Source organism: Nannobrachium achirus (genome assembly GCF_963921795.1).
Source record: "Nannobrachium achirus genome assembly, chromosome: 6".
Lineage (NCBI taxonomy): Eukaryota > Metazoa > Chordata > Actinopteri > Myctophiformes > Myctophidae > Nannobrachium > Nannobrachium achirus.
This window is the reverse complement of record NC_137815.1, coordinates 17,223,747-17,250,102: the sequence shown is the minus strand read 5'-3', so window position 1 is coordinate 17,250,102 and position 26,356 is coordinate 17,223,747. Positions and strand designations below refer to the sequence as shown.

The 26,356-nt window shown below is 40.5% G+C and overlaps 1 protein-coding gene across 1 annotated transcript; it reads left to right on the top strand.

Moving 5' to 3' along the window:
* Positions 1–19,592: 19,592 nt before the first annotated feature.
* On the top strand, positions 19,593–24,608 carry LOC308286854 (uncharacterized protein; the record flags this gene model as incomplete). Its single annotated transcript, XM_080727977.1, has 5 exons — positions 19,593–19,725; positions 20,274–20,561; positions 22,069–22,335; positions 23,643–23,905; positions 24,591–24,608. Exons 2-5 carry the CDS (start codon positions 20,285–20,287, stop codon positions 24,606–24,608), a joined length of 825 nt encoding a protein of 274 aa, XP_080584103.1. The 5' UTR covers positions 19,593–19,725; positions 20,274–20,284.
* Between the last annotated feature and the right edge of the window lie 1,748 nt (positions 24,609–26,356).

Sequence of the window (26,356 nt, the reverse complement as noted above, 5' to 3'; positions counted from 1 at the left end):
TTGTCACTTGTCATGATCTGAAATGGCAAATCTTTGAGTAGCAGCAGCGCTATAGAGAGAGATCTCTCTCTATAGCGCGCAATGAGGGCCTCTCCAACTCTTTTTTCCCGGGCTGAATCAGGGGCCCAGCATTTCCCTGATCGTGAGGAACAGAGACATGTAGAGATGTTTTCACATCCAGGTGTGTTTTTATTGTCATTGTAAATGTCTTGCTGTCTGTTGTCTTCTGTTGCAGTGAGTGGAACTTACTGCTCTACCTGGCTGACTACACATCCTGGACCCATAGCGCCCTCTTCAGGATATGACAGCATGAGTATAGCTGACTCTGATGTGATGAGAGTGAGAGATGAAGATGTTTCATAGATGAAACTTTAGGCTTGATTCATATGTTGTTGCAGGCCGGTGTCACACGCCAAAGTAGCAGATCTTCAAGCTCAGCTCACATGAACTCATGTGCATTGTTAGTCTTTTCAGTGTACTGAAGTAATCAAACCAGTTCACTAAAACGTGCCTTTGAGTTGTACAGATGAAAATGGTTGTCTATCATGTATTAATATGAAAATATTTCTTCATTGGTTGGTGATTGAATCAGTGTCATGTTTATTTGGCTATTCTTAGAAAGGATTTTGTGCACATCTTATGCTTTTATTTATTTATTAGGCAAGGTGCTGGACATCAAGGACAGGGTGTCAAGGTGATAAAACATCCACACACTGATTACAAGCTCCAAAAACACAGGTTTTATTATTTAATGGCAACGTTTCCACCTCTTAGGTCTTCATCAGGCAAATAAGGCATATTTTGTAGTTTCTGACACCTTGATTCATCTGTTGATTACTAAGATTCTTCTCTTTTTTTCTTTTTTACAAAGATGTATTTAATCATGTATAAATAGTTCTATAATGTTGTTGTAAATAAGTCAGCTTAAGTACAGAATATAATGTATCTAACCAAGCCTGACCGATATATCATCCAGCTGATATATCAGGCTGATATTTTCAGGATGACATTGATGGTGAGTTTTCCCATAAATCTATTGATGAAAACAAATCCCACATCAGTCTGGCTCTTAACATGTTAATGCACATATTTACAATTATGTGAGCTTTCAGTTCAATTACAATAATTTAGTACAAGCTCAAGTTTACTGTTTTATGTTTTATATTCCATGTTGTTTGTTGCATCCTGTATATTATTGTACACTCTTCTGTTTCATATATCAGGAAATAAAATCACTGGTGCATGTAAAGGTATACTGGAAATATTTGTTTTATTATTTATTCTTTTTTAAATATAGATGATTAATAGACACACCGATTTGATCAATAATAGATAGTCCTATACATGTGTGTGTGTGTGTGTGTGTGTGTGTGTGTGTGTGTGTGTGTGTTTTCATTGGGGCAGAGTATTTGACCTTTTCTGATCTTTAAAAATATGTTAATGCTACATTATGTATCACCACAGTATTATGAAATATTATTGTAATACCAGTACCAACCAATAGATGGCAGTGCAGCACAGCCTATAGTGCAGCCAGCCACAGAGTTCTGTAGTCAACTGAACACAGAGTACAGAACTGTAGCACCGTTCTCCCGTGTGTTCTGAACTTTACAAGGGACTGCTGTTTGTTGTTGTGGTCAACAATACAAATGAGTCAATGACCAGGCTTGTCAACACTCCTGGATTTCCCAGGAGTCTCCTGGATTTTGAACCCCTCTCCTGGGAGTCTCCTGGATTGGCAAATCTCCTGGATTTCTCCTGGATTTTGTATCAAACTCCCAAAATTCACCAGAACACAGGAAATGACATCTACTATGTTAAACATTTTCTGGGGGAGGACCCCCAGACCCCCCGCTTTAGGGCTGGGGGCAATGCATGTGTAACGGGGTTGGTTTTACTGTCTGAGCTCTGAAGAGCTGTTGATTGAGAAAGGGCTTGCACCTGAGTAATTGGGTGTGGCCTTTAAAAGGCAGGCTGCAGCACAGAGTGGCAGAGGGACAGAATGGAGTAGTGAGACAGAGGAGGAAGACCTGGCTGGGGGAAGGAGAGCCACCACAGGCGGGGACTGAAGCTCTGGGCCGAAAGGAAGGGACACCCAGGGCAAACGGCTGCTAGGCACCCGGGTGGGTGTGCTCTGTCCGCTCATGACAGGATCCGTTTGTGGGGGGGCTGAGGCAGGACGCCAGTGGAGAGGAGAACGAGAGACGGTACACAGAGCACGCCACACGCCGAATGTGAGAGAGCAGACAGCACGCCAGCACGCAAAGCAGCAGAACCGAGGAAGCGAGAGACGAAACGACAGCCGAGAGAGACGGAAAGACGGTCCGGTATAGCAGCCAAACAACGGTGCATCCTGAGCAGTGAAGCAGCCGTGGTTGACGGACGGACGCGGCCATCTCGTCTCATTCCGCGCTTTGACCAGAGGGACAGAGGGGAGGCCTTACATCCGCAGCAGAGGGGCCAAGTTACGACTTGCCCCTCTCTAAAGTTAAGTCCCCTCTATAAGTCGCCTATATCTGCACGTGCTGCCCTGCTTTTAGCTTGCGTTTTAGTCCTTTTAATTGCCCTTTATGTTCTTACTTCTCACTGTATAAAGGCTCCGTTTTTGGGAAATTTTTAGCTGATTTTGTTTACTGATCCCCACTGTTTTTTTATTATAACCACTGCATGCTTTTAGTTTCCTTTTATACTTTAATATTGTTTTATTAGAGTTATTATATTTTTAAGTGTGCAGTGTGTTGTTTTGGAGTGAAACGGCCAATAGGCCATTGGGGGCTTTTGTATTAAAACCAGCTATTTTATTTGACCCTTTCAAGGAGGCCTGTGAGAGGAGGAGAACTTGGACAATTTGGAGAAAAGGACTCTAGTGTGTGCTGTTCCAACGGACTGCCTGGAACGTTTTGTGGAGGCCACTGTAGGGAATCAGAAGGAGCCCCTTTTACCTGTTTTGTTAACCTGTTCATTTCCACTGTTCATTTTATTGTTAACTTAGTGTTTTTAGCAATAAAACTATTTATTGCACTACTACTGCTTGATATTTTAACTCTGCTCAACCCTGGTCTTAAAGAACCTGTTTGCCTTATGTATTTTATTCTGAGTTTTAAGTAGAGTTCCTGGGCTCTATGGTCCTCCAGGTGGCGTTGTTGGCAACAATACATTTTATACATTTTAAACCTCGCCACACATGCCAGAAAGATCATACAGATATTCACTTAAGTAATGACTTAAAGATGAGAAATCATTATTAAAGATGTCCTTTTGCTTCAGTCATCAAATCTGTACACCAACATTTGGCATTTTAAGGCTGAAATTGTACCCATGCTAGTAAAGCAAGCCTGATAAAAGTATCAAACATGCACAAAATTCATCAGAACACAGGAGACTGACCACTGGTTCTCAACTTTTTCAGGCCGCGACCCCCAAAACAATCATATTTTAACTGGGGACCCCCACCCTGACTAGCACTAAGAGTTGAGGCATTACATTTAGTACAACACGATTCTATTGTGAAAATAGCAGATTGCGAAGCATTGTGAGCATGTAGATTTCTGCCTCTAATATTTGACAATTTGGCCAATGTTTAAATTGTCATTTTAGGGGTATTATAAAGTCCTTAAACCGTCACTTTAGAAGTGTGCAGACATCCTAGTCTATACACTCAAACTGTATGTTGGTTTGTTTGCTGCTGAGGGAACCCCCAAAATAATTTGGGGACCCCCTGTGGGTCCCGACCCACAGGTTGAGAACACTGCTTTAAGGTTTGGAAGTTTAATGACATGTACAAAATAGGGATTGATTTTTTATTGATTAATGTATAGATATGTAGATTTTAAATTATTTGTGTTATAATGAATCACATTGTTTTCTTGGATTAACTGTTGCACAGCACTACTAGATGGATGTTCTACAGGTCTGGGAGATTAGCCTGGGATCCAGACCGACTTCTCGAAGTGAGAAAAAGACTACAAACATAGCAAATCAGTTTGGATTCCAGGTTACTGGAACATGACATTATAGCAGTGGTTTTCAAACGGTGGTACGGAGAGTTGGTAACCAAATCTTTAACTCTTGAGAGTGTAAAATGAAACCAAATGGACCGTTATAGATCTATATCTCTGGAGAGATTAAAATGGGTTCATTTTACGCTGTCAAGAGTTGAATTATTGTTAAACATCTGCATTACTTAATTTACTTTAAGTCTACACAATTAGAGAATGTTGTAGAATTGTTATTTTGATAAATGCTTGTTTGACTGTTATCTCTGTTATGGTAGACTACCAATTAAGATCAATACAGCATGCAATTGTGGACATCTTATCCAAGTTTTGGGTCAGTTAAATCTCATCAAATTATAAATTCATCATTTGAGCCACGGACCACCAGTCTGTGACTCAAGTCAAATGCTGAATAAATAATGGACCTTGATATGAAACGGGTTGGAAACCGCTGTATATTGTAGTGTTACTAGCCGACAGTAGGGGGCAGCAAGACACCAACTGGCGTCTAGACAAACTGGTCAGAAGAAGAACAACATTACCCACAATGCAGTTGTGAAAACAACATGGTGGCTGACTGTTGTTGACATTTAAAAGAACCATAGATTTATATGAAAACGAATAAAAGTAAAAGAAAACTAAAACGTGTCGTTTCAAAACAGTGTCGTCGTTAAGCAGCAGGAGGACGTTCAACCACTGAAACAGCAGGTAAAGATGAACTAATTCACGATGTGTTTCATCTTTTTTTTTATAATCGAAGATTAAAGCTTAGTGTCTTTTGTCTTTATTAACTAATTTAATTTGGAACATATATCGAATTACTCTTAGCTGCTAGCTAGCTTGTTAATTATAAATAGGTCGTCAACAAACAAGCTCCATAGCAGCAGCTACAGCAGCAAAAGAAAAAAAAGTGTTGCAATTTGCGGCTATGCAGCAGCTGTAAGATATTTGTTATATAGGCCTACATTATTGTTTTGTTACATGTTGTCGTTGACGTCACTATTATCATTGTAACCTATTCCTATTGTTACACCAACGTTTAATTTACAGCAGTGGTTAATCTCCATATAAGCAACTGGAGGTGTAAACTTATAGGATCTTTACTCTGTCCACTCTAATGTAAGATTAATGTGATCGTCAAGTGAAGTTAGAGCAATAGAGCTCCATGTGTTCATGCTCCAGACAACAACAGACATTGAATCTTTTCCAACTAAACATGTGTTGACCATCATGTTATCGTTCTGCTCCTAGACATCGTGCACATGGCTGTGTGTAAAGAGGAGGTTTCTATTAAACAGAAGAGGAGCTTCAGTCTGCTCCAGGAGGAACCAGAGTCTCACTCTCCACACATTAAAGAGGAACAGGAGGAGCAACTTCAAAGACCTGAGGAGCCTGATGGGTCAATGTTGACATTACCAGCAGTGAAAAGTGAAGATGGTGCTGAAGACATCTCTTCACACTGCTGTGAAGTTGAAGTCGAACTTGAATCTGATACTGAGGTCAATGAAGACAGTGATGATTGTGAGGAAACCAGTGGAGGTCAGTCAGTGTTAAACACAGTGTAGGGAAAATGGGGACGTGTGATAACGACTAAATTGGGAGAAAAATGCACTACTCTGAGCACAGGTCTCCACAAGGCCAGCTAGCTTATTGTAGAGTAGGAACCTGGCCACTCCTACTGTGAAACTGTGAAAGCCAATCTTAGCCAGGATAGAAAATAAAAGATTAGACAGATCTATCTTGATGACATGACTAGAGATAATGTGTACTACTGATTAGGGCTGTCAATCAATTAAAAATATTTAATCATGATTAATCACACCGCTTTTGTATCCGTTCTAAATCTACCGCAGACAGATTTCTTTCAACTTTTAAATACTCTTATCAACAAGGAACAATGAATGACAAATAGTCTCCAGAATCCTAAATAAGTAACAAAAGGTGTGCATGGGAGAAAAATAATCCATCTAACACATTTGCACTGTTTCCTGAATGAATGAGCTCTTCTCTGTCAGAGGAACCTGTTGAGGAGGCTAGTTTGCATGCATGGCCTGCATTTTTACACGGAACAGGGTGACCGACCAGAAATGTGTTGCTGTCTGTGGTGGTTGCGTTGTCATTCAGGAATTTGGTGTAACACCGGCCTGGTTACACGGTCATCTATTGGCGACATAAGGAGAACTTATTTGTGCGCATGACATGGCAGGGCTTGAGAGAAGCCCTTCTTTAGTAAGGCTGTGGAAGGATTCACACATATTTTTGGATTTACTGGTAAAAGGATAAATCAACGTCATTACATTATCCACTTTGAAGCTGCAGGCAGCCACGCACTGCTGACAGCTCCTCAACACTGGTAGGCTGCACTCTATTTTATGTTTACCAAACTTCCTCACAGGTGGGTTTTAATGGTCGGTAACGGAAAAAGTAACCTAACCTAAGTTACTTTTCTCAGTGGGAAACGTAACGGATTAGTTTTTAAAGGCAGTAACAATGTAACCTAACGAGTTACTATAAAAAGTAAGGATACCCAACACTGCACGTGACAATTTAAGGACTTTTTAATACCTCTAAAATTACAAATTATACATTGTCTGAATTGTCAAATATTAGAGGCAGAAATTGTGAAGATAGCAGATCTACATGCTCACAACGTTTTCACATTAGAACCGTGTTATACAAAATGTAATGCCTGAACTCTTAGTGCTTGTCAGAGTGGGGGGTACACAGTTAAAATATGATTATTTTGGTGGTCGCGGCCTGAAAAGGTTGAGAACCACTGCCCCACGGAGTCACAGGGTGTTAATCGCCCCTCAAAACTAATAGCGCAGTTAAAATTGTTTTGCTTGAATTTGTTATTGCGTTAAACTTGACAGCCCCTGGTACTGATATGCGTGGTGATTCGACTAAATCTGTTGGAGTAATGTGAGTTTTGCAAATCTGCCTCCTGGCGGCGCTATAACAAGACGATTTGAAAAACTCTTGCCCTCTCTCACCCACCATCTTTGTCTGTGTCTGTTTTCTTTGTCTCTGTCTTTCTCTCTCAGGAGTGATGTCCCAGTCTCCCCAGACTAATTTCTTTTACTGTCCCTATCCTGAGTGTCTGTTCAGCTGCACATCTTACGAATTCCTCCATGAACACATCAGGTTCAGACACACTGACCTCTACCTCCAAATGCTGAGGAATGGACATGATATCACCTCAGCAGCCTCACAGCAAATCACCAACTCTGTAACCAGCCAAAAGCTAGGAGACACAGATGAACCAAGTGATGATTGGGAGTATTGGACACAACAAGAGGAGACCAGTGGAGGTCAGTCAGTGTTATGGATGTGGAAAAATGGGATTTGGCATAAGGACTAAATTGGGTGGGGGAAAAAAACAGAACCATTAACAAAAATAAAATAAAACATATTGACACATCGACTGTCAGGTGTTTATTATTGAGTACGTCTATCGCCTCTGGCAGGGTTTTTTACTGTTTTTACATTAACTTCACCAGCAATTGGAACGCACGATGTGGACAAGATGTAAAAAATAAGCACTTTAGTTAGGGTCTGTAGAAGAAAAAAAATCTTATTTGGCAAAAAAATGCATCTGAATCTAAGATTATTATAATTTTTTATCTTTTAACAAGGAGCTGAGCGGAGCCAAACATTTTGTGATTACATAATTTCCTGTTGTATTCTTGGATTTGGATCACTCATGGGTGCAAATGGACAAGTGCAGGTCCATTTTGGACACTCTGAGTTACAGACCTGTTGTGGTCATTCAGGGTGATCTTCTGGTAATATTGTTGTCCACACATTTTCTAAGTCTGTGGCAAAAAATACCATTTTGACAAAAATGTCCACCACAAGCCAACATGGCTATGACCCTTGTCTGTGCATGTCAGAATCATCTTTCATTGTCATTAATGATGTGCCCAAATAATTTACAATGGTATATTCACCTTATTCCTGGCCACACCCAGGAAGTAGGTTTGATTGATTTATTGAAGTATCTATTAGAAGGTTGCATAGGAAAAGGTGCAGTTTCATGACAGTACAGTTCACTGATATGTTCACTGAACATTCTTTTCTAGTCTTTTCTTTGTTTTTCTTTTTTTTTTAACCAGTGGTTCACACATTTTTCTTCAGGTCAAGGATCCCACATTCATTTGTATTTGTCCGTAGAGTCACTGGCCCATCTGAACATATGTGGTGCCAGGGACCCCATGTGTTTAAAATGTATTCAAAATATTTCCCCCAATATTTTGGGGGGAAATAACTGATCTACAAGCTCACAACTTGTGATGTGACACATTGTGAGCTTGCTGATCTGCTATTTTCATAGAGCCAATGTAAAGTAGTAAAACTGAGCCTAGTTGCTTCTTTTGGAATCGTTTCCCTGAACCTGGCCACTTTCTTTGGCAATATCTGGAACACACCGATTCAGGTGTTCACTTTCTTACTAGGGAGGACGTGAAAAGATGTTGAGTGAAGCAGCACACAGAGAAAAACTCAATGGTGCCCTGGAGAAGGCCAGGAATATGATCAATATGTACTAGTCGCCAATGTTAACCTTTCTCTCCTCCCTTTCACCCCCCCCCCCCCCCCCCCCCCTCTCTCTCTCTCTCTCTCTCAGGAGTGATTTCCCAGTCTTCCCAGGCTCAGGCCTTCCTCCATAAACACGAAGAAAGACCGCACAACTGTGCACTTTGTGACAAGAGTTTCAAACGGTTATGTGACCTGTCGAAACACATGAATAGCCATACTGGAAAACCATACCGCTGTGAACATTGTGACAAGAGTTTCCATCTGCCATCTGGCCTGAAGAATCACCAGGTTGTCCACTCTCACCGCTGTGAACATTGTGGCAAGAGTTTCCATCATCCAGCCACCCTGAAGGTACACCAGCGTATCCACACTGGAGAAACACCTTACAACTGTGAACATTGTGACAAGACTTTCGTTTACTCTGAAGAAGCAAAAAGACACATGCGTGTCCACACTAGAGAAAAACAGTCAGCTCTCCTGAAGTCACACCAGCGTATCCACACTGGAGAAAAACCTTTCCCATGTAAAAATTGTGACAAGAGTTTCAATCAGTCCGGTGACCTGAACAGACACCAGCGCATCCACACTGGAGAAAAACCTTTCCACTGTAAACATTGTGACAAGAGTTACAGTCAGTCAGCTAGTCTGAAGAGACACCAGCATATCCACAATGAGAAAAGTTTCAGTCACACTAAAAATGAGCTTACTGGGAGGATCAATTTTCTTTCCTAGAATGCTATTGTTATGTTTTAATCATGTAATCTTTCTGTTCTCTATTACAGTACATGTCCAATGGGAAGCATGTTTATTTTAATGAATTTCGACACTAACCCTAATTATTACATTCATGGTAATGGCTATTTAACTAATAAGCAACATTGCATTTTATACACACACACACACACACACACACACACAGTATTCCACGGGGCTGGGCAAGATGTTTAGTTATGATATAAGACTAATGGTTTATTGTCGGGGAGGTTATATTAAACATGAGCTATTAAATGATGTCTGAACTGTTTTCCTGTTTCCCAGAACATTCTGGTACAATAACCAAACTCTCAACTGTTTGGAACATGTATGCCATCATTCTCTTCTCCTTACAATGACTCATATAAACAACATTTATTCTACAAAATAACTTGTGATGTTCTCACTCTGCCACAATCTGAAATATACCATACATACAGTTTGAAATCATCATATAAATAGTAATCTTTCAAGAACAGATGAGTTCCCAGATTGTATATGTTTATGTTTATGAAAGGATCCCCATTAGAGACTCACGAATGAGGCCCTCTAGTCTTCCTGGGGTCCTGAAGTGATGTGTGTGTGTGTGTGTGTGTGTGTGTGTGTGTGCGTGCGTGTGCGTGTGCGCATGCGTGTGTGTGTGTGCGTGCTTTTTATTCATTTCTGTTCTCATGTAACATGGTATGTTGGTATACGTTGTATCCTGCATTTTTGTGAGACCTGATCAGACGTGTGCAGCATCAATGTGTGATTGTGTTTAGTGATGAAAGCTGTGATGGATGTAGGGCTGCAACTGTCTTCACGAATCATGATTAGCCTAATCAATAGATTACTTTCCTGATTAATGACTTTAGTCCTATTTTATACTTTGACGCACAATAGTGTCGTGCAAGACTAGTGAAAGTAGCTGGTCTACAAGCTCAGATCAGCTACTTTCATTATTAATGGGTTCAATTTGTAGTCCTACAGTGGCCATACTGAGGACCAACACAGGTGTTCTGATTGATGTAGAACATTAATTCTATGCCAATCAGACAAGTGAAACACCTGTGTTGGTCCTCAACATGGCCACTGTAGGACTACAAATTGAACCCATGAATTCTTTAAGGGAGTGGTTCTCAACGTTTTCAATTTCAGGCCTCTAATATTTGACAATTTGACCAATGTTTAATTTGTCATTTTAGAGGTATTATAAAGTCCTTCAATTTCACTTTAGAAATGTGCAGAACCACAGGTTGAGAACCGTTGCTTTAAGGTTTGGAAGTTTAATGACATGCCCAAAATAGGGAGTGATTTTTGATTGATTAATGTATAGTAGAATGTACATTTGTTGTGTTATAATGAACTAGCCCTTACCCGTTCAAAGACATGAGCTCCGAAATGATGTGCAGTGTGTGGGTTATGGGATGTGCACTGTGCACACAGTATATGAGGGATGGAAAGTAACTTTAACTGGTGCTTGCATGCTAATATGTAGGAGCATCAATGTAAGAAATACCCGTTCCATTTAACGGCTACAGAGATACTGTGTACCGATCTGCATGATTTTTGGACAACATCTGTAACAGGGCCAGAACCCCCCCCCCCCCCGCCCGCCCGCCCGCCCGCCTGCCTGCCTGCACACCCCCCCCCCCCCCCCCCCCCCCTGTGTGTGTGTGTGTGTGTGTGTGTGTGGGATGGTGTGTGATTGTGCATGGCCTGAACAACAGCGCCCCTCCCTTAACATGTGTGGTCACAAAAGGTACTGTAGGCTCAATAGATATAGATACACCATAAAAATGCTATATACAGCATACGATTTGTGAAAGTGACAAACGGGCTTCACAGTTATGTCAGGTGTGTTCATATGGTAATGGTGATGCGATTTCAGATCAATTGCTCCAGCCACTGAGGAGAAACGCGGTTTCAGACAGACACTCAGACAGACAGACAGACATTCGGAAAATTATATGTTTGATTACATTGTTTTCTTGGATTAACTGTTGCACTACTAGATGGATGTTGTTCTACAGGCCTGGAAGATTAGCCTGGGATCCAGACCGACTTCTCGGAGTGAGAAAAAGACTACAAACATAGCAAATCAGTTTGGATTCCAGGTTACTGGAACATCACATTATAGCAGTGATTTTCAAACGGTGGTCTGGAGAGCTGGTAACCAAATGGACCGTTATTGATCTTTAACTCTTGAGAGAGCAAAATGGGTTCATTTTACGCTCTCAAGAGTTGAATTATTGTTAAATATCTGCATTACTTTTACGTCTACACAATTAGAGAATGTTGTAGAATTGTTATTTTGACTGTTATCTCTGTTATGGTAGACTACCAATTAAGATCAATACAGCATGCAATTATGGACATCTGTCCAAGTTTTGGGTCTGAGAGTTAAATCAAATTATAAATTCATCATTTGAGCCACGGACCACCAGTCCGTGGCTCAAGTCAAATGCTGAATAAATATGGACCTTGATATGAAAAGGTTTGGAAACTGCTGTATATTGTTGTGTTACTAGCGGACAGCAGGGGGCAGCAAGACACCAACTGGCGTCTAGACAAACTGGTCAGAAGAAGAACAACATTACCCACAATGCAGTTGTGAAAACAACATGGTGGCTGACTGTTGTTGACATTTAAAAGAACCATAGATTTATATGAAAACTAATAAAAGTTAAATAAAAAGAAAACTAAAACGTGTCGTTTCAAAACAGTGTCGTCGTTAAGCAGCAGGAGGACGTTCAACCACTGAAACAGCAGGTAAAGGTGAACTAATTCACGATGTGTTTCATCTTTTTTTTAAATCGAAGATTAAAGCTTAGTGTCTTTTGTCTTTATTAAATAATTGAATTTGGAACATATATCGAATTACTCTTAGCTGCTAGCTAGCTTGTTAATTATAAATAGGTCGTCAACAAACAAGCTCCATAGCAGCAGCTACAGCAGCAAAATAAAAAAAAGTGTTGCAATTTGCGGCTATGCAGCAGCTGTAAGATATTTGTTATATAGGCCTACATTATTGTTTTGTTACATGTTGTCGTTGACGTCACTATTATCATTGTAACCTATTCCTATTGTTACACCAACGTTTAATTTACAGCAGTGGTTAATCTCCATATAAGCAACTGGAGGTGTAAACTTATAGGATCTTTACTCTGTCCACTGTAATGTAAGATTAATGTGATCGTCAAGTGAAGTTAGAGCAATAGAGCTCCATGTGTTCATGCTCCAGACAACAACAGACATTGAATCTTTTCCAACTAAACATGTGTTGACCATCATGTTATCGTTCTGCTCCTAGACATCGTGCACATGGCTGTGTGTAAAGAGGAGGTTTCTATTAAACAGAAGAGGAGCTTCAGTCTGCTCCAGGAGGAACCAGAGTCTCACTCTCCACACATTAAAGAGGAACAGGAGGAGCAACTTCAAAGACCAGAGGAGCCTGATGGGTCAATGTTGACATTACCAGCAAAGTGAAGATGGTGCTGAAGACATCTCTTCACACTGCTGTGAAGTTGAAGTCGAACTTGAATCTGATACTGAGGTCAATGAAGACAGTGATGATTGTGAGGAGACCAGTGGAGGTCAGTCAGTGTTAAACACAGTGTAGGGAAAATGGGGACGTGTGATAACGACTAAATTGGGAGAAAAATGCACTACTCTGAGCACAGGTCTCCACAAGGCCAGCTAGCTTATTGTAGAGTAGGAACCTGGCCACTCCTACTGTGAAACTGTGAAAGCCAATCTTAGCCAGGATAGAAAATAAAAGATTAGACAGATCTATCTTGATGACATGACTAGAGATAATGTGTACTACTGATTAGGGCTGTCAATCAATTAAAAATATTTAATCATGATTAATCACACCGCTTTTGTATCCGTTCTAAATCTACCGCAGACAGATTTCTTTCAACTTTTAAATACTCTTATCAACAAGGAACAATGAATGACAAATAGTCTCCAGAATCCTAAATAAGTAACAAAAGGTGTGCATGGGAGAAAAATAATCCATCTAACACATTTGCACTGTTTCCTGAATGAATGAGCTCTTCTCTGTCAGAGGAACCTGTTGAGGAGGCTAGTTTGCATGCATGGCCTGCATTTTTACACGGAACAGGGTGACCGACCAGAAATGTGTTGCTGTCTGTGGTGGTTGCGTCGTCATTCAGGAATTTGGTGTAACACCGGCCTGGTTACACGGTCATCTATTGGCGACATAAGGAGAACTTATTTGTGCGCATGACATGGCAGGGCTTGAGAGAAGCCCTTCTTTAGTAAGGCTGTGGAAGGATTCACACATATTTTTGGATTTACTGGTAAAAGGATAAATCAACGTCATTACATTATCCACTTTGAAGCTGCAGGCAGCCACGCACTGCTGACAGCTCCTCAACACTGGTAGGCTGCACTCTATTTTATGTTTACCAAACTTCCTCACAGGTGGGTTTTAATGGTCGGTAACGGAAAAAGTAACCTAACCTAAAAGTTACTTTTCTCAGTGGGAAACGTAACGGATTAGTTTTTAAAGGCAGTAACAATGTAACCTAACGAGTTACTATAAAAAGTAAGGATACCCAACACTGCACGTGACAATTTAAGGACTTTTTAATACCTCTAAAATTACAAATTATACATTGTCTGAATTGTCAAATATTAGAGGCAGAAATTGTGAAGATAGCAGATCTACATGCTCACAACGTTTTCACATTAGAACCGTGTTATACAAAATGTAATGCCTGAACTCTTAGTGCTTGTCAGAGTGGGGGGTACACAGTTAAAATATGATTATTTTGGTGGTCGCGGCCTGAAAAGGTTGAGAACCACTGCCCCACGGAGTCACAGGGTGTTAATCGCCCCTCAAAACTAATAGCGCAGTTAAAATTGTTTTGCTTGAATTTGTTATTGCGTTAAACTTGACAGCCCCTGGTACTGATATGCGTGGTGATTCGACTAAATCTGTTGGAGTAATGTGAGTTTTGCAAATCTGCCTCCTGGCGGCGCTATAACAAGACGATTTGAAAAACTCTTGCCCTCTCTCACCCACCATCTTTGTCTGTGTCTGTTTTCTTTGTCTCTGTCTTTCTCTCTCAGGAGTGAGGTCCCAGTCTCCCCAGACTAATTTCTTTTACTGTCCCTATCCTGAGTGTCTGTTCAGCTGCAAATCTTACGAATTCCTCCATGAACACATCAGGTTCAGACACACTGACCTCTACCTCCAAATGCTGAGGAATGGACATGATATCACCTCAGCAGCCTCACAGCAAATCACCAACTCTGTAACCAGCCAAAAGCTAGGAGACACAGATGAACCAAGTGATGATTGGGAGTATTGGACACAACAAGAGGAGACCAGTGGAGGTCAGTCAGTGTTATGGATGTGGAAAAATGGGATTTGGCATAAGGACTAAATTGGGTGGGGGAAAAAAACAGAACCATTAACAAAAATAAAATAAAACATATTGACACATCGACTGTCAGGTATTTATTAATGAGTACGTCTATCGCCTCTGGCAGGGTTTTTTACTGTTTTTACATTAACTTCACCAGCAATTGGAACGCACGATGTGGACAAGATGTAAAAAAGAAGCACTTTAGTTAGGGTCTGTAGAAGAAAAAAAATCTTATTTGGCAAAAAAAATGCATCTGAATCTAAGATTATTATAATTTTTTATCTTTTAACAAGGAGCTGAGCGGAGCCAAACATTTTGTGATTACATAATTTCCTGTTGTATTCTTGGATTTGGATCACTCATGGGTGCAAATGGACAAGTGCAGGTCCATTTTGGACACTCTGAGTTACAGACCTGTTGTGGTCATTCAGGGTGATCTTCTGGTAATATTGTTGTCCACACATTTTCTAAGTCTGTGGCAAAAATACCATTTTGACAAAAATGTCCACCACAAGCCAACATGGCTATGACCCTTGTCTGTGCATGTCAGAATCATCTTTCATCGTCATTAATGATGTGCCCAAATAATTTACAATGGTATATTCACCTTATTCCTGGCCACACCCAGGAAGTAGGTTTGATTGATTTATTGAAGTATCTATTAGAAGGTTGCATAGGAAAAGGTGCAGTTTCATGACAGTACAGTTCACTGATATGTTCACTGAACATTCTTTTCTAGTCTTTTCTTTGTTTTTCTTTTTTTTTAACCAGTGGTTCACACATTTTTCTTCAGGTCAAGGATCCCACATTCATTTGTATTTGTCCGTAGAGTCACTGGCCCATCTGAACATATGTGGTGCCAGGGACCCCATGTGTTTAAAATGTATTCAAAATATTTCCCCCAATATTTTGGGGGGAAATAACTGATCTACAAGCTCACAACTTGTGATGTGACACATTGTGAGCTTGCTGATCTGCTATTTTCATAGAGCCAATGTAAAGTAGTAAAACTGAGCCTAGTTGCTTCTTTTGGAATTGTTTCCCTGAACCTGGCCACTTTCTTTGGCAATATCTGGAACACACCGATTCAGGTGTTCACTTTCTTACTAGGGAGGACGTGAAAAGATGTTGAGTGAAGCAGCACACAGAGAAAAACTCAATGGTGCCCTGGAGAAGGCCAGGAATATGATCAATATGTACTAGTCGCCAATGTTAACCTTTCTCTCCTCCCTTTCACCCCCCCCCCCCCCTCTCTCTCTCTCTCTCTCTCTCTCTCAGGAGTGATTTCCCAGTCTTCCCAGGCTCAGGCCTTCCTCCATAAACACGAAGAAAGACCGCACAACTGTGCACTTTGTGACAAGAGTTTCAAACGGTTATGTGACCTGTCGAAACACATGCGTTCCCATACTGGAAAACCATACCGCTGTGAACATTGTGACAAGAGTTTCCATCTGCCATCTGGCCTGAAGAATCACCAGGTTGTCCACTCTCACCGCTGTGAACATTGTGGCAAGAGTTTCCATCATCCAGCCACCCTGAAGGTACACCAGCGTATCCACACTGGAGAAACACCTTACAACTGTGAACATTGTGACAAGACTTTCGTTTACTCTGAAGACGCAAAAAGACACGTGCGTGTCCACACTAGAGAAAAACAGTCAGCTCTCCTGAAGTCACACCAGCGTATCCACACTGGAGAAAAACCTTTCCCATGTAAAAATTGTGACAAGAGTTTCAATCAGTCCGGTGACCTGAACAGACACCAGCGCATCCACACTGGAGAAAAACCTTTCCACTGTAAACATTGTGACAAGAGTTACAGTCAGTCAGCTAGTCTGAAGAGACACCAGCATATCCACAATGAGAAAAGTTTCAGTCACACTAAAAATGAGCTTACTGGGAGGATCAATTTTCTTTCCTAGAATGCTATTGTTATGTTTTAATCATGTAATCTTTCTGTTCTCTATTACAGTACATGTCCAATGGGAAGCATGTTTATTTTAATGAATTTCGACACTAACCCTAATTATTACATTCATGGTAATGGCTATTTAACTAATAAGCAACATTGCATTTTATACACACACACACACACACACACACACACACACACACACACAGTATTCCACGGGGCTGGGCAAGATGTTTAGTTATGATATAAGACTAATGGTTTATTGTCGGGGAGGTTATATTAAACATGAGCTATTAAATGATGTCTGAACTGTTTTCCTGTTTCCCAGAACATTCTGGTACAATAACCAAACTCTCAACTGTTTGGAACATGTATGCCATCATTCTCTTCTCCTTACAATGACTCATATAAACAACATTTATTCTACAAAATAACTTGTGATGTTCTCACTCTGCCACAATCTGAAATATACCATACATACAGTTTGAAATCATCATATAAATAGTAATCTTTCAAGAACAGATGAGTTCCCAGATTGTGTGTGTGTGTGTGTGTGCGCGTGTGCGCATGCGTGTGTGTGTGTGTGCGTGCTTTTTATTCATTTCTGTTCTCATGTAACATGGTATGTTGGTATACGTTGTATCCTGCATTTTTATGAGACCTGATCAGACGTGTGCAGCATCAATGTGTGATTGTGTTTAGTGATGAAAGCTGTGATGGATGTAGGGCTGCAACTGTCTTCACGAATCATGATTAGCCTAATCAATAGATTACTTTCCTGATTAATGACTTTAGTCCTATTTTATACTTTGACGCACAATAGTGTCGTGCAAGACTAGTGAAAGTAGCTGGTCTACAAGCTCAGATCAGCTACTTTCACTATTCATGGGTTCAATTTGTAGTCCTACAGTGGCCATACTGAGGACCAACACAGGTGTTCTGATTGATGTAGAACATTAATTCTATGCCAATCAGACAAGTGAAACACCTGTGTTGGTCCTCAACATGGCCACTGTAGGACTACAAATTGAACCCATGAATTCTTTAAGGGAGTGGTTCTCAACGTTTTCAATTTCAGGCCTCTAATATTTGACAATTTGACCAATGTTTAATTTGTCATTTTAGAGGTATTATAAAGTCCTCAAATTTCACTTTAGAAATGTGCAGAACCACAGGTTGAGAACCGTTGCTTTAAAGTTGTACTATGTAACTTTTTTTATAAAACAAATCTTAAAATTCTCCTAACTATTAAATCACAAAAGTTTTAGAAGATCCGCGCCGTGAATTTCAGCCTGTAAAGCCTTCTCTGTATGTAAACTGAGATCCTTGCCGTGGACCGGATCTCGCGCCAAAATTGCGTCATCACACTACCGGCCAATCACAGCGCATCTTGAAGTGGGGTCGCTATGGCAGCCATATTTGTTGTCGCCCGTTTGTACCATCCCTTCTCTAGGTAATTTCGCCTACCAGGCAGGGTGAAGGAGTCCGTATCTCTGGAATTACTGAACGCACAGGAACAAGGGACCCCTTAAAAGATAGATCTCAGCGAGGTGGAGGCAGACGCGGGGGTCTGAAGGTACGAAAAACGTCCGAAAGACGCGGACGCGACCGCGGTTTGCTATAGGGCTAATGACCACTAGTTGGGCATCTTACACAGTATGGCTTTAAGGTTTGGAAGTTTAATGACATGCCCAAAATAGGGAGTGATTTTTGATTGATTAATGTATAGTAGAATGTACATTTGTTGTGTTATAATGAACTAGACCTTACCCGTTCGAAGATATGTGCTCCAAAATATGTCAAACGCACCCGGTGAAAGTGTGTGAGAGAGAGAGAGAGAGAGAAACATTCCTAACTGTGAGAGAAAGGGGTGTGTGTGTGTGTGTGTGGGGCTTTGGTATTGAGTAATAGTAATTACTAGACCTTACCCGTTCGAAGATATGTGCTCCAAAATATGTCAAACGCACCCGGTGAAAGTGTGTGAGAGAGAGAGAGAGAGAGAGAGAGAGAGAGAGAGAGAGAGAGAGAGAGAAACATTCCTAACTGTGAGAGAAAGGGGTGTGTGTGTGTGTGTGTGGGGCTACAGATCCCATGGCCTGGAGGAACGGACCGTAACCCTGGCAACAGACAGCAGAGTTCAACAGAAGTGTTTAAGAAAATGCTATAAAACTGCTTTAATTTGGGAGAAATGAAATTCGGGCTCCGTCAGTGTTGGTATAATGCTACTGGCCAATACCATGTGAACTTTGGTATCAGTTGCTGAAGCGAGTGAATAGATAAACGTAGATAAGCGTGAGCGTTAGAGCGTTAGAGCGTGAGCGTTAGAGCGTTAGAGCGTGAGTTTGCTCCTTTATTAGTAGGATTACATTGTTTTCTTGGATTAACTGTTGCACTACTAGATGGATGTTGTTCTACAGTCCTGGAAGATTAGCCTGGGATCCAGACCGACTTCTCGGAGTGAGAAAAAGACTACAAACATAGCAAATCAGTTTGGATTCCAGGTTACTGGAACATCACATTATAGCAGTGATTTTCAAACGGTGGTCTGGAGAGCTGGTAACCAAATGGACCGTTATTGATCTTTAACTCTTGAGAGAGTAAAATGGGTTCATTTTACGCTCTCAAGAGTTGAATTATTGTTAAATATCTGCATTACTTTTACGTCTACACAATTAGAGAATGTTGTAGAATTGTTATTTTGACTGTTATCTCTGTTATGGTAGACTACCAATTAAGATCAATACAGCATGCAATTGTGGACATCTGTCCAAGTTTTGGGTCTGAGAGTTAAATCAAATTATAAATTCATCATTTGAGCCACGGACCGTGGCTCAAGTCAAATGCTGAATAAATATGGACCTTGATATGAAAAGGTTTGGAAACTGCTGTATATTGTAGTGTTACTAGCGGACAGCAGGGGGCAGCAAGACACCAACTGGCGTCTAGACAAACTGGTCAGAAGAAGAACAACATTACCCACAATGCAGTTGTGAAAACAACATGGTGGCTGACTGTTGTTGACATTTAAAAGAACCATAGATTTATATGAAAACTAATAAAAGTTAAATAAAAAGAAAACTAAAACGTGTCGTTTCAAAACAGTGTCGTCGTTAAGCAGCAGGAGGACGTTCAACCACTGAAACAGCAGGTAAAGATTAACTAATTCACGATGTGTTTCATCTTTTTTTTTATAATCGAAGATTAAAGCTTAGTGTCTTTTGTCTTTATTAACTAATTTAATTTGGAACATATATCGAATTACTCTTAGCTGCTAGCTAGCTTGTTAATTATAAATAGGTCGTCAACAAACAAGCTCCATAGCAGCAGCTACAGCAGCAAAAGAAAAAAAAGTGTTGCAATTTGCGGCTATGCAGCAGCTGTAAGATATTTGTTATATAGGCCTACATTATTGTTTTGTTACATGTTGTCGTTGACGTCACTATTATCATTGTAACCTATTCCTATTGTTACACCAACGTTTAATTTACAGCATTGCAGTGGTTAATCTCCATATAAGCAAATGGAGGTGTAAACTTATAGGATCTTTACTCTGTCCACTGTAATGTAAGATTAATGTGATCGTCAAGTGAAGTTAGAGCAATAGAGCTCCATGTGTTCATGCTCCAGACAACAACAGACATTGAATCTTTTCCAACTAAACATGTGTTGACCATCATGTTATCGTTCTGCTCCTAGACATCGTGCACATGGCTGTGTGTAAAGAGGAGGTTTCTATTAAACAGAAGAGGAGCTTCAGTCTGCTCCAGGAGGAACCAGAGTCTCACTCTCCACACATTAAAGAGGAACAGGAGGAGCAACTTCAAAGACCAGAGGAGCCTGATGGGTCAATGTTGACATTACCAGCAGTGAAAAGTGAAGATGGTGCTGAAGACATCTCTTCACACTGCTGTGAAGTTGAAGTCGAACTTGAATCTGATACTGAGGTCAATGAAGACAGTGATGATTGTGAGGAGACCAGTGGAGGTCAGTCAGTGTTAAACACAGTGTAGGGAAAATGGGGACGTGTGATAACGACTAAATTGGGAGAAAAATGCACTACTCTGAGCACAGGTCTCCACAAGGCCAGCTAGCTTATTGTAGAGTAGGAACCTGGCCACTCCTACTGTGAAACTGTGAAAGCCAATCTTAGCCAGGATAGAAAATAAAAGATTAGACAGATCTATCTTGATGACATGACTAGAGATAATGTGTACTACTGATTAGGGCTGTCAATCAATTAAAAATATTTAATCATGATTAATCACACCGCTTTTGTATCCGTTCTAAATCTACCGCAGACAGATTTCTTTCAACTTTTAAATACTCTTATCAACAAGGAACAATGAATGACAAATAGTCTCCAGAATCCTAAATAAGTAACAAAAGGTGTGCATGGGAGAAAAATAATCCATCTAACACATTTGCACTGTTTCCTGAATGAATGAGCTCTTCTCTGTCAGAGGAACCTGTTGAGGAGGCTAGTTTGCATGCATGGCCTGCATTTTTACACGGAACAGGGTGACCGACCAGAAATGTGTTGCTGTCTGTGGTGGTTGCGTTGTCATTCAGGAATTTGGTGTAACACCGGCCTGGTTACACGGTCATCTATTGGCGACATAAGGAGAACTTATTTGTGCGCATGACATGGCAGGGCTTGAGAGAAGCCCTTCTTTAGTAAGGCTGTGGAAGGATTCACACATATTTTTGGATTTACTGGTAAAAGGATAAATCAACGTCATTACATTATCCACTTTGAAGCTGCAGGCAGCCACGCACTGCTGACAGCTCCTCAACACTGGTAGGCTGCACTCTATTTTATGTTTACCAAACTTCCTCACAGGTGGGTTTTAATGGTCGGTAACGGAAAAAGTAACCTAACCTAAAAGTTACTTTTCTCAGTGGGAAACGTAACGGATTAGTTTTTAAAGGCAGTAACAATGTAACCTAACGAGTTACTATAAAAAGTAAGGATACCCAACACTGCACGTGACAATTTAAGGACTTTTTAATACCTCTAAAATTACAAATTATACATTGTCTGAATTGTCAAATATTAGAGGCAGAAATTGTGAAGATAGCAGATCTACATGCTCACAACGTTTTCACATTAGAACCGTGTTATACAAAATGTAATGCCTGAACTCTTAGTGCTTGTCAGAGTGGGGGGTACACAGTTAAAATATGATTATTTTGGTGGTCGCGGCCTGAAAAGGTTGAGAACCACTGCCCCACGGAGTCACAGGGTGTTAATCGCCCCTCAAAACTAATAGCGCAGTTAAAATTGTTTTGCTTGAATTTGTTATTGCGTTAAACTTGACAGCCCCTGGTACTGATATGCGTGGTGATTCGACTAAATCTGTTGGAGTAATGTGAGTTTTGCAAATCTGCCTCCTGGCGGCGCTATAACAAGACGATTTGAAAAACTCTTGCCCTCTCTCACCCACCATCTTTGTCTGTGTCTGTTTTCTTTGTCTCTGTCTTTCTCTCTCAGGAGTGAGGTCCCAGTCTCCCCAGACTAATTTCTTTTACTGTCCCTATCCTGAGTGTCTGTTCAGCTGCACATCTTACGAACTCCTCCATGAACACATCAGGTTCAGACACACTGACCTCTACCTCCAAATGCTGAGGAATGGACATGATATCACCTCAGCAGCCTCACAGCAAATCACCAACTCTGTAACCAGCCAAAAGCTAGGAGACACAGATGAACCAAGTGATGATTGGGAGTATTGGACACAACAAGAGGAGACCAGTGGAGGTCAGTCAGTGTTATGGATGTGGAAAAATGGGATTTGGCATAAGGACTAAATTGGGTGGGGGAAAAAACAGAACCATTAACAAAAATAAAATAAAACATATTGACACATCGACTGTCAGGTATTTATTAATGAGTACGTCTATCGCCTCTGGCAGGGTTTTTTACTGTTTTTACATTAACTTCACCAGCAATTGGAACGCACGATGTGGACAAGATGTAAAAAAGAAGCACTTTAGTTAGGGTCTGTAGAAGAAAAAAAATCTTATTTGGCAAAAAAATGCATCTGAATCTAAGATTATTATAATTTTTTATCTTTTAACAAGGAGCTGAGCGGAGCCAAACATTTTGTGATTACATAATTTCCTGTTGTATTCTTGGATTTGGATCACTCATGGGTGCAAATGGACAAGTGCAGGTCCATTTTGGACACACTGAGTTACAGACCTGTTGTGGTCATTCAGGGTGATCTTCTGGTAATATTGTTGTCCACACATTTTCTAAGTCTGTGGCAAAAAATACCATTTTGACAAAAATGTCCACCACAAGCCAACATGGCTATGACCCTTGTCTGTGCATGTCAGAATCATCTTTCATTGTCATTAATGATGTGCCCAAATAATTTACAATGGTATATTCACCTTATTCCTGGCCACACCCAGGAAGTAGGTTTGATTGATTTATTGAAGTATCTATTAGAAGGTTGCATAGGAAAAGGTGCAGTTTCATGACAGTACAGTTCACTGATATGTTCACTGAACATTCTTTTCTAGTCTTTTCTTTGTTTTTCTTTTTTTTTTTTACCAGTGGTTCACACATTTTTCTTCAGGTCAAGGATCCCACATTCATTTGTATTTGTCCGTAGAGTCACTGGCCCATCTGAACATATGTGGTGCCAGGGACCCCATGTGTTTAAAATGTATTCAAAATATTTCCCCCAATATTTTGGGGGGAAATAACTGATCTACAAGCTCACAACTTGTGATGTGACACATTGTGAGCTTGCTGATCTGCTATTTTCATAGAGCCAATGTAAAGTAGTAAAACTGAGCCTAGTTGCTTCTTTTGGAATCGTTTCCCTGAACCTGGCCACTTTCTTTGGCAATATCTGGAACACACCGATTCAGGTGTTCACTTTCTTACTAGGGAGGACGTGAAAAGATGTTGAGTGAAGCAGCACACAGAGAAAAACTCAATGGTGCCCTGGAGAAGGCCAGGAATATGATCAATATGTACTAGTCGCCAATGTTAACCTTTCTCTCCTCCCTTTCACCCCCCCCCCCCTCTCTCTCTCTCTCTCTCTCTCTCAGGAGTGATTTCCCAGTCTTCCCAGGCTCAGGCCTTCCTCCATAAACACGAAGAAAGACCGCACAACTGTGCACTTTGTGACAAGAGTTTCAAACGGTTATGTGACCTGTCGAAACACATGAATAGCCATACTGGAAAACCATATCGCTGTGAACATTGTGACAAGAGTTTCCATCTGCCATCTGGCCTGAAGAATCACCAGGTTGTCCACTCTCACCGCTGTGAACATTGTGGCAAGAGTTTCCATCATCCAGCCACCCTGAAGGTACACCAGCGTATCCACACTGGAGAAACACCTTACAACTGTGAACATTGTGACAAGACTTTCGTTTACTCTGAAGAAGCAAAAAGACACATGCGTGTCCACACTAGAGAAAAACAGTCAGCTCTCCTGAAGTCACACCAGCGTATCCACACTGGAGAAAAACCTTTCCCATGTAAAAATTGTGACAAGAGTTTCAATCAGTCCGGTGACCTGAACAGACACCAGCGCATCCACACTGGAGAAAAACCTTTCCACTGTAAACATTGTGACAAGAGTTACAGTCAGTCAGCTAGTCTGAAGAGACACCAGCATATCCACAATGAGAAAAGTTTCAGTCACACTAAAAATGAGCTTACTGGGAGGATCAATTTTCTTTCCTAGAATGCTATTGTTATGTTTTAATCATGTAATCTTTCTGTTCTCTATTACAGTACATGTCCAATGGGAAGCATGTTTATTTTAATGAATTTCGACACTAACCCTAATTATTACATTCATGGTAATGGCTATTTAACTAATAAGCAACATTGCATTTTATACACACACACACACACACACACACACAGTATTCCACGGGGCTGGGCAAGATGTTTAGTTATGATATAAGACTAATGGTTTATTGTCGGGGAGGTTATATTAAACATGAGCTATTAAATGATGTCTGAACTGTTTTCCTGTTTCCCAGAACATTCTGGTACAATAACCAAACTCTCAACTGTTTGGAACATGTATGCCATCATTCTCTTCTCCTTACAATGACTCATATAAACAACATTTATTCTACAAAATAACTTGTGATGTTCTCACTCTGCCACAATCTGAAATATACCATACATACAGTTTGAAATCATCATATAAATAGTAATCTTTCAAGAACAGATGAGTTCCCAGATTGTATATGTTTATGTTTATCAAAGGATCCCCATTAGAGACTCACGAATGAGGCCCTCTAGTCTTCCTGGGGTCCTGAAGTGATAAGTGTGTGTGTGTGTGTGTGTGTGTGTGTGTGTGTGTGCGCGCGTGTGCGCATGCGTGTGTGTGTGTGTGCGTGCTTTTTATTCATTTCTGTTCTCATGTAACATGGTATGTTGGTATACGTTGTATCCTGCATTTTTATGAGACCTGATCAGACGTGTGCAGCATCAATGTGTGATTGTGTTTAGTGATGAAAGCTGTGATGGATGTAGGGCTGCAACTGTCTTCACGAATCATGATTAGCCTAATCAATAGATTACTTTCCTGATTAATGACTTTAGTCCTATTTTATACTTTGACGCACAATAGTGTCGTGCAAGACTAGTGAAAGTAGCTGGTCTACAAGCTCAGATCAGCTACTTTCACTATTCATGGGTTCAATTTGTAGTCCTACAGTGGCCATACTGAGGACCAACACAGGTGTTCTGATTGATGTAGAACATTAATTCTATGCCAATCAGACAAGTGAAACACCTGTGTTGGTCCTCAACATGGCCACTGTAGGACTACAAATTGAACCCATGAATTCTTTAAGGGAGTGGTTCTCAACGTTTTCAATTTCAGGCCTCTAATATTTGACAATTTGACCAATGTTTAATTTGTCATTTTAGAGGTATTATAAAGTCCTTAAATTCCACTTTAGAAATGTGCAGAACCACAGGTTGAGAACCGTTGCTTTAAGGTTTGGAAGTTTAATGACATGCCCAAAATAGGGAGTGATTTTTGATTGATTAATGTATAGTAGAATGTACATTTGTTGTGTTATAATGAATTACATTGTTTTCTTGGATTAACTGTTGCACTACTAGATGGATGTTGTTCTACAGACCTGGAAGATTAGCCTGGGATCCAGACCGACTTCTCGGAGTGAGAAAAAGACTACAAACATAGCAAATCAGTTTGGATTCCAGGTTACTGGAACATCACATAGCAGTGATTTTCAAACGGTGGTCTGGAGAGCTGGTAACCAAATGGACCGTTATTGATCTTTAACTCTTGAGAGAGTAAAATGGGTTCATTTTACGCTCTCAAGAGTTGAATTATTGTTAAATATCTGCATTACTTTTACGTCTACACAATTAGAGAATGTTGTAGAATTGTTATTTTGACTGTTATCTCTGTTATGGTAGACTACCAATTAAGATCAATACAGCATGCAATTGTGGACATCTGTCCAAGTTTTGGGTCTGAGAGTTAAATCAAATTATAAATTCATCATTTGAGCCACGGACCACCAGTCCGTGGCTCAAGTCAAATGCTGAATAAATATGGACCTTGATATGAAAAGGTTTGGAAACTGCTGTATATTGTAGTGTTACTAGCGGACAGCAGGGGGCAGCAAGACACCAACTGGCGTCTAGACAAACTGGTCAGAAGAAGAACAACATTACCCACAATGCAGTTGTGAAAACAACATGGTGGCTGACTGTTGTTGACATTTAAAAGAACCATAGATTTATATGAAAACGAATAAAA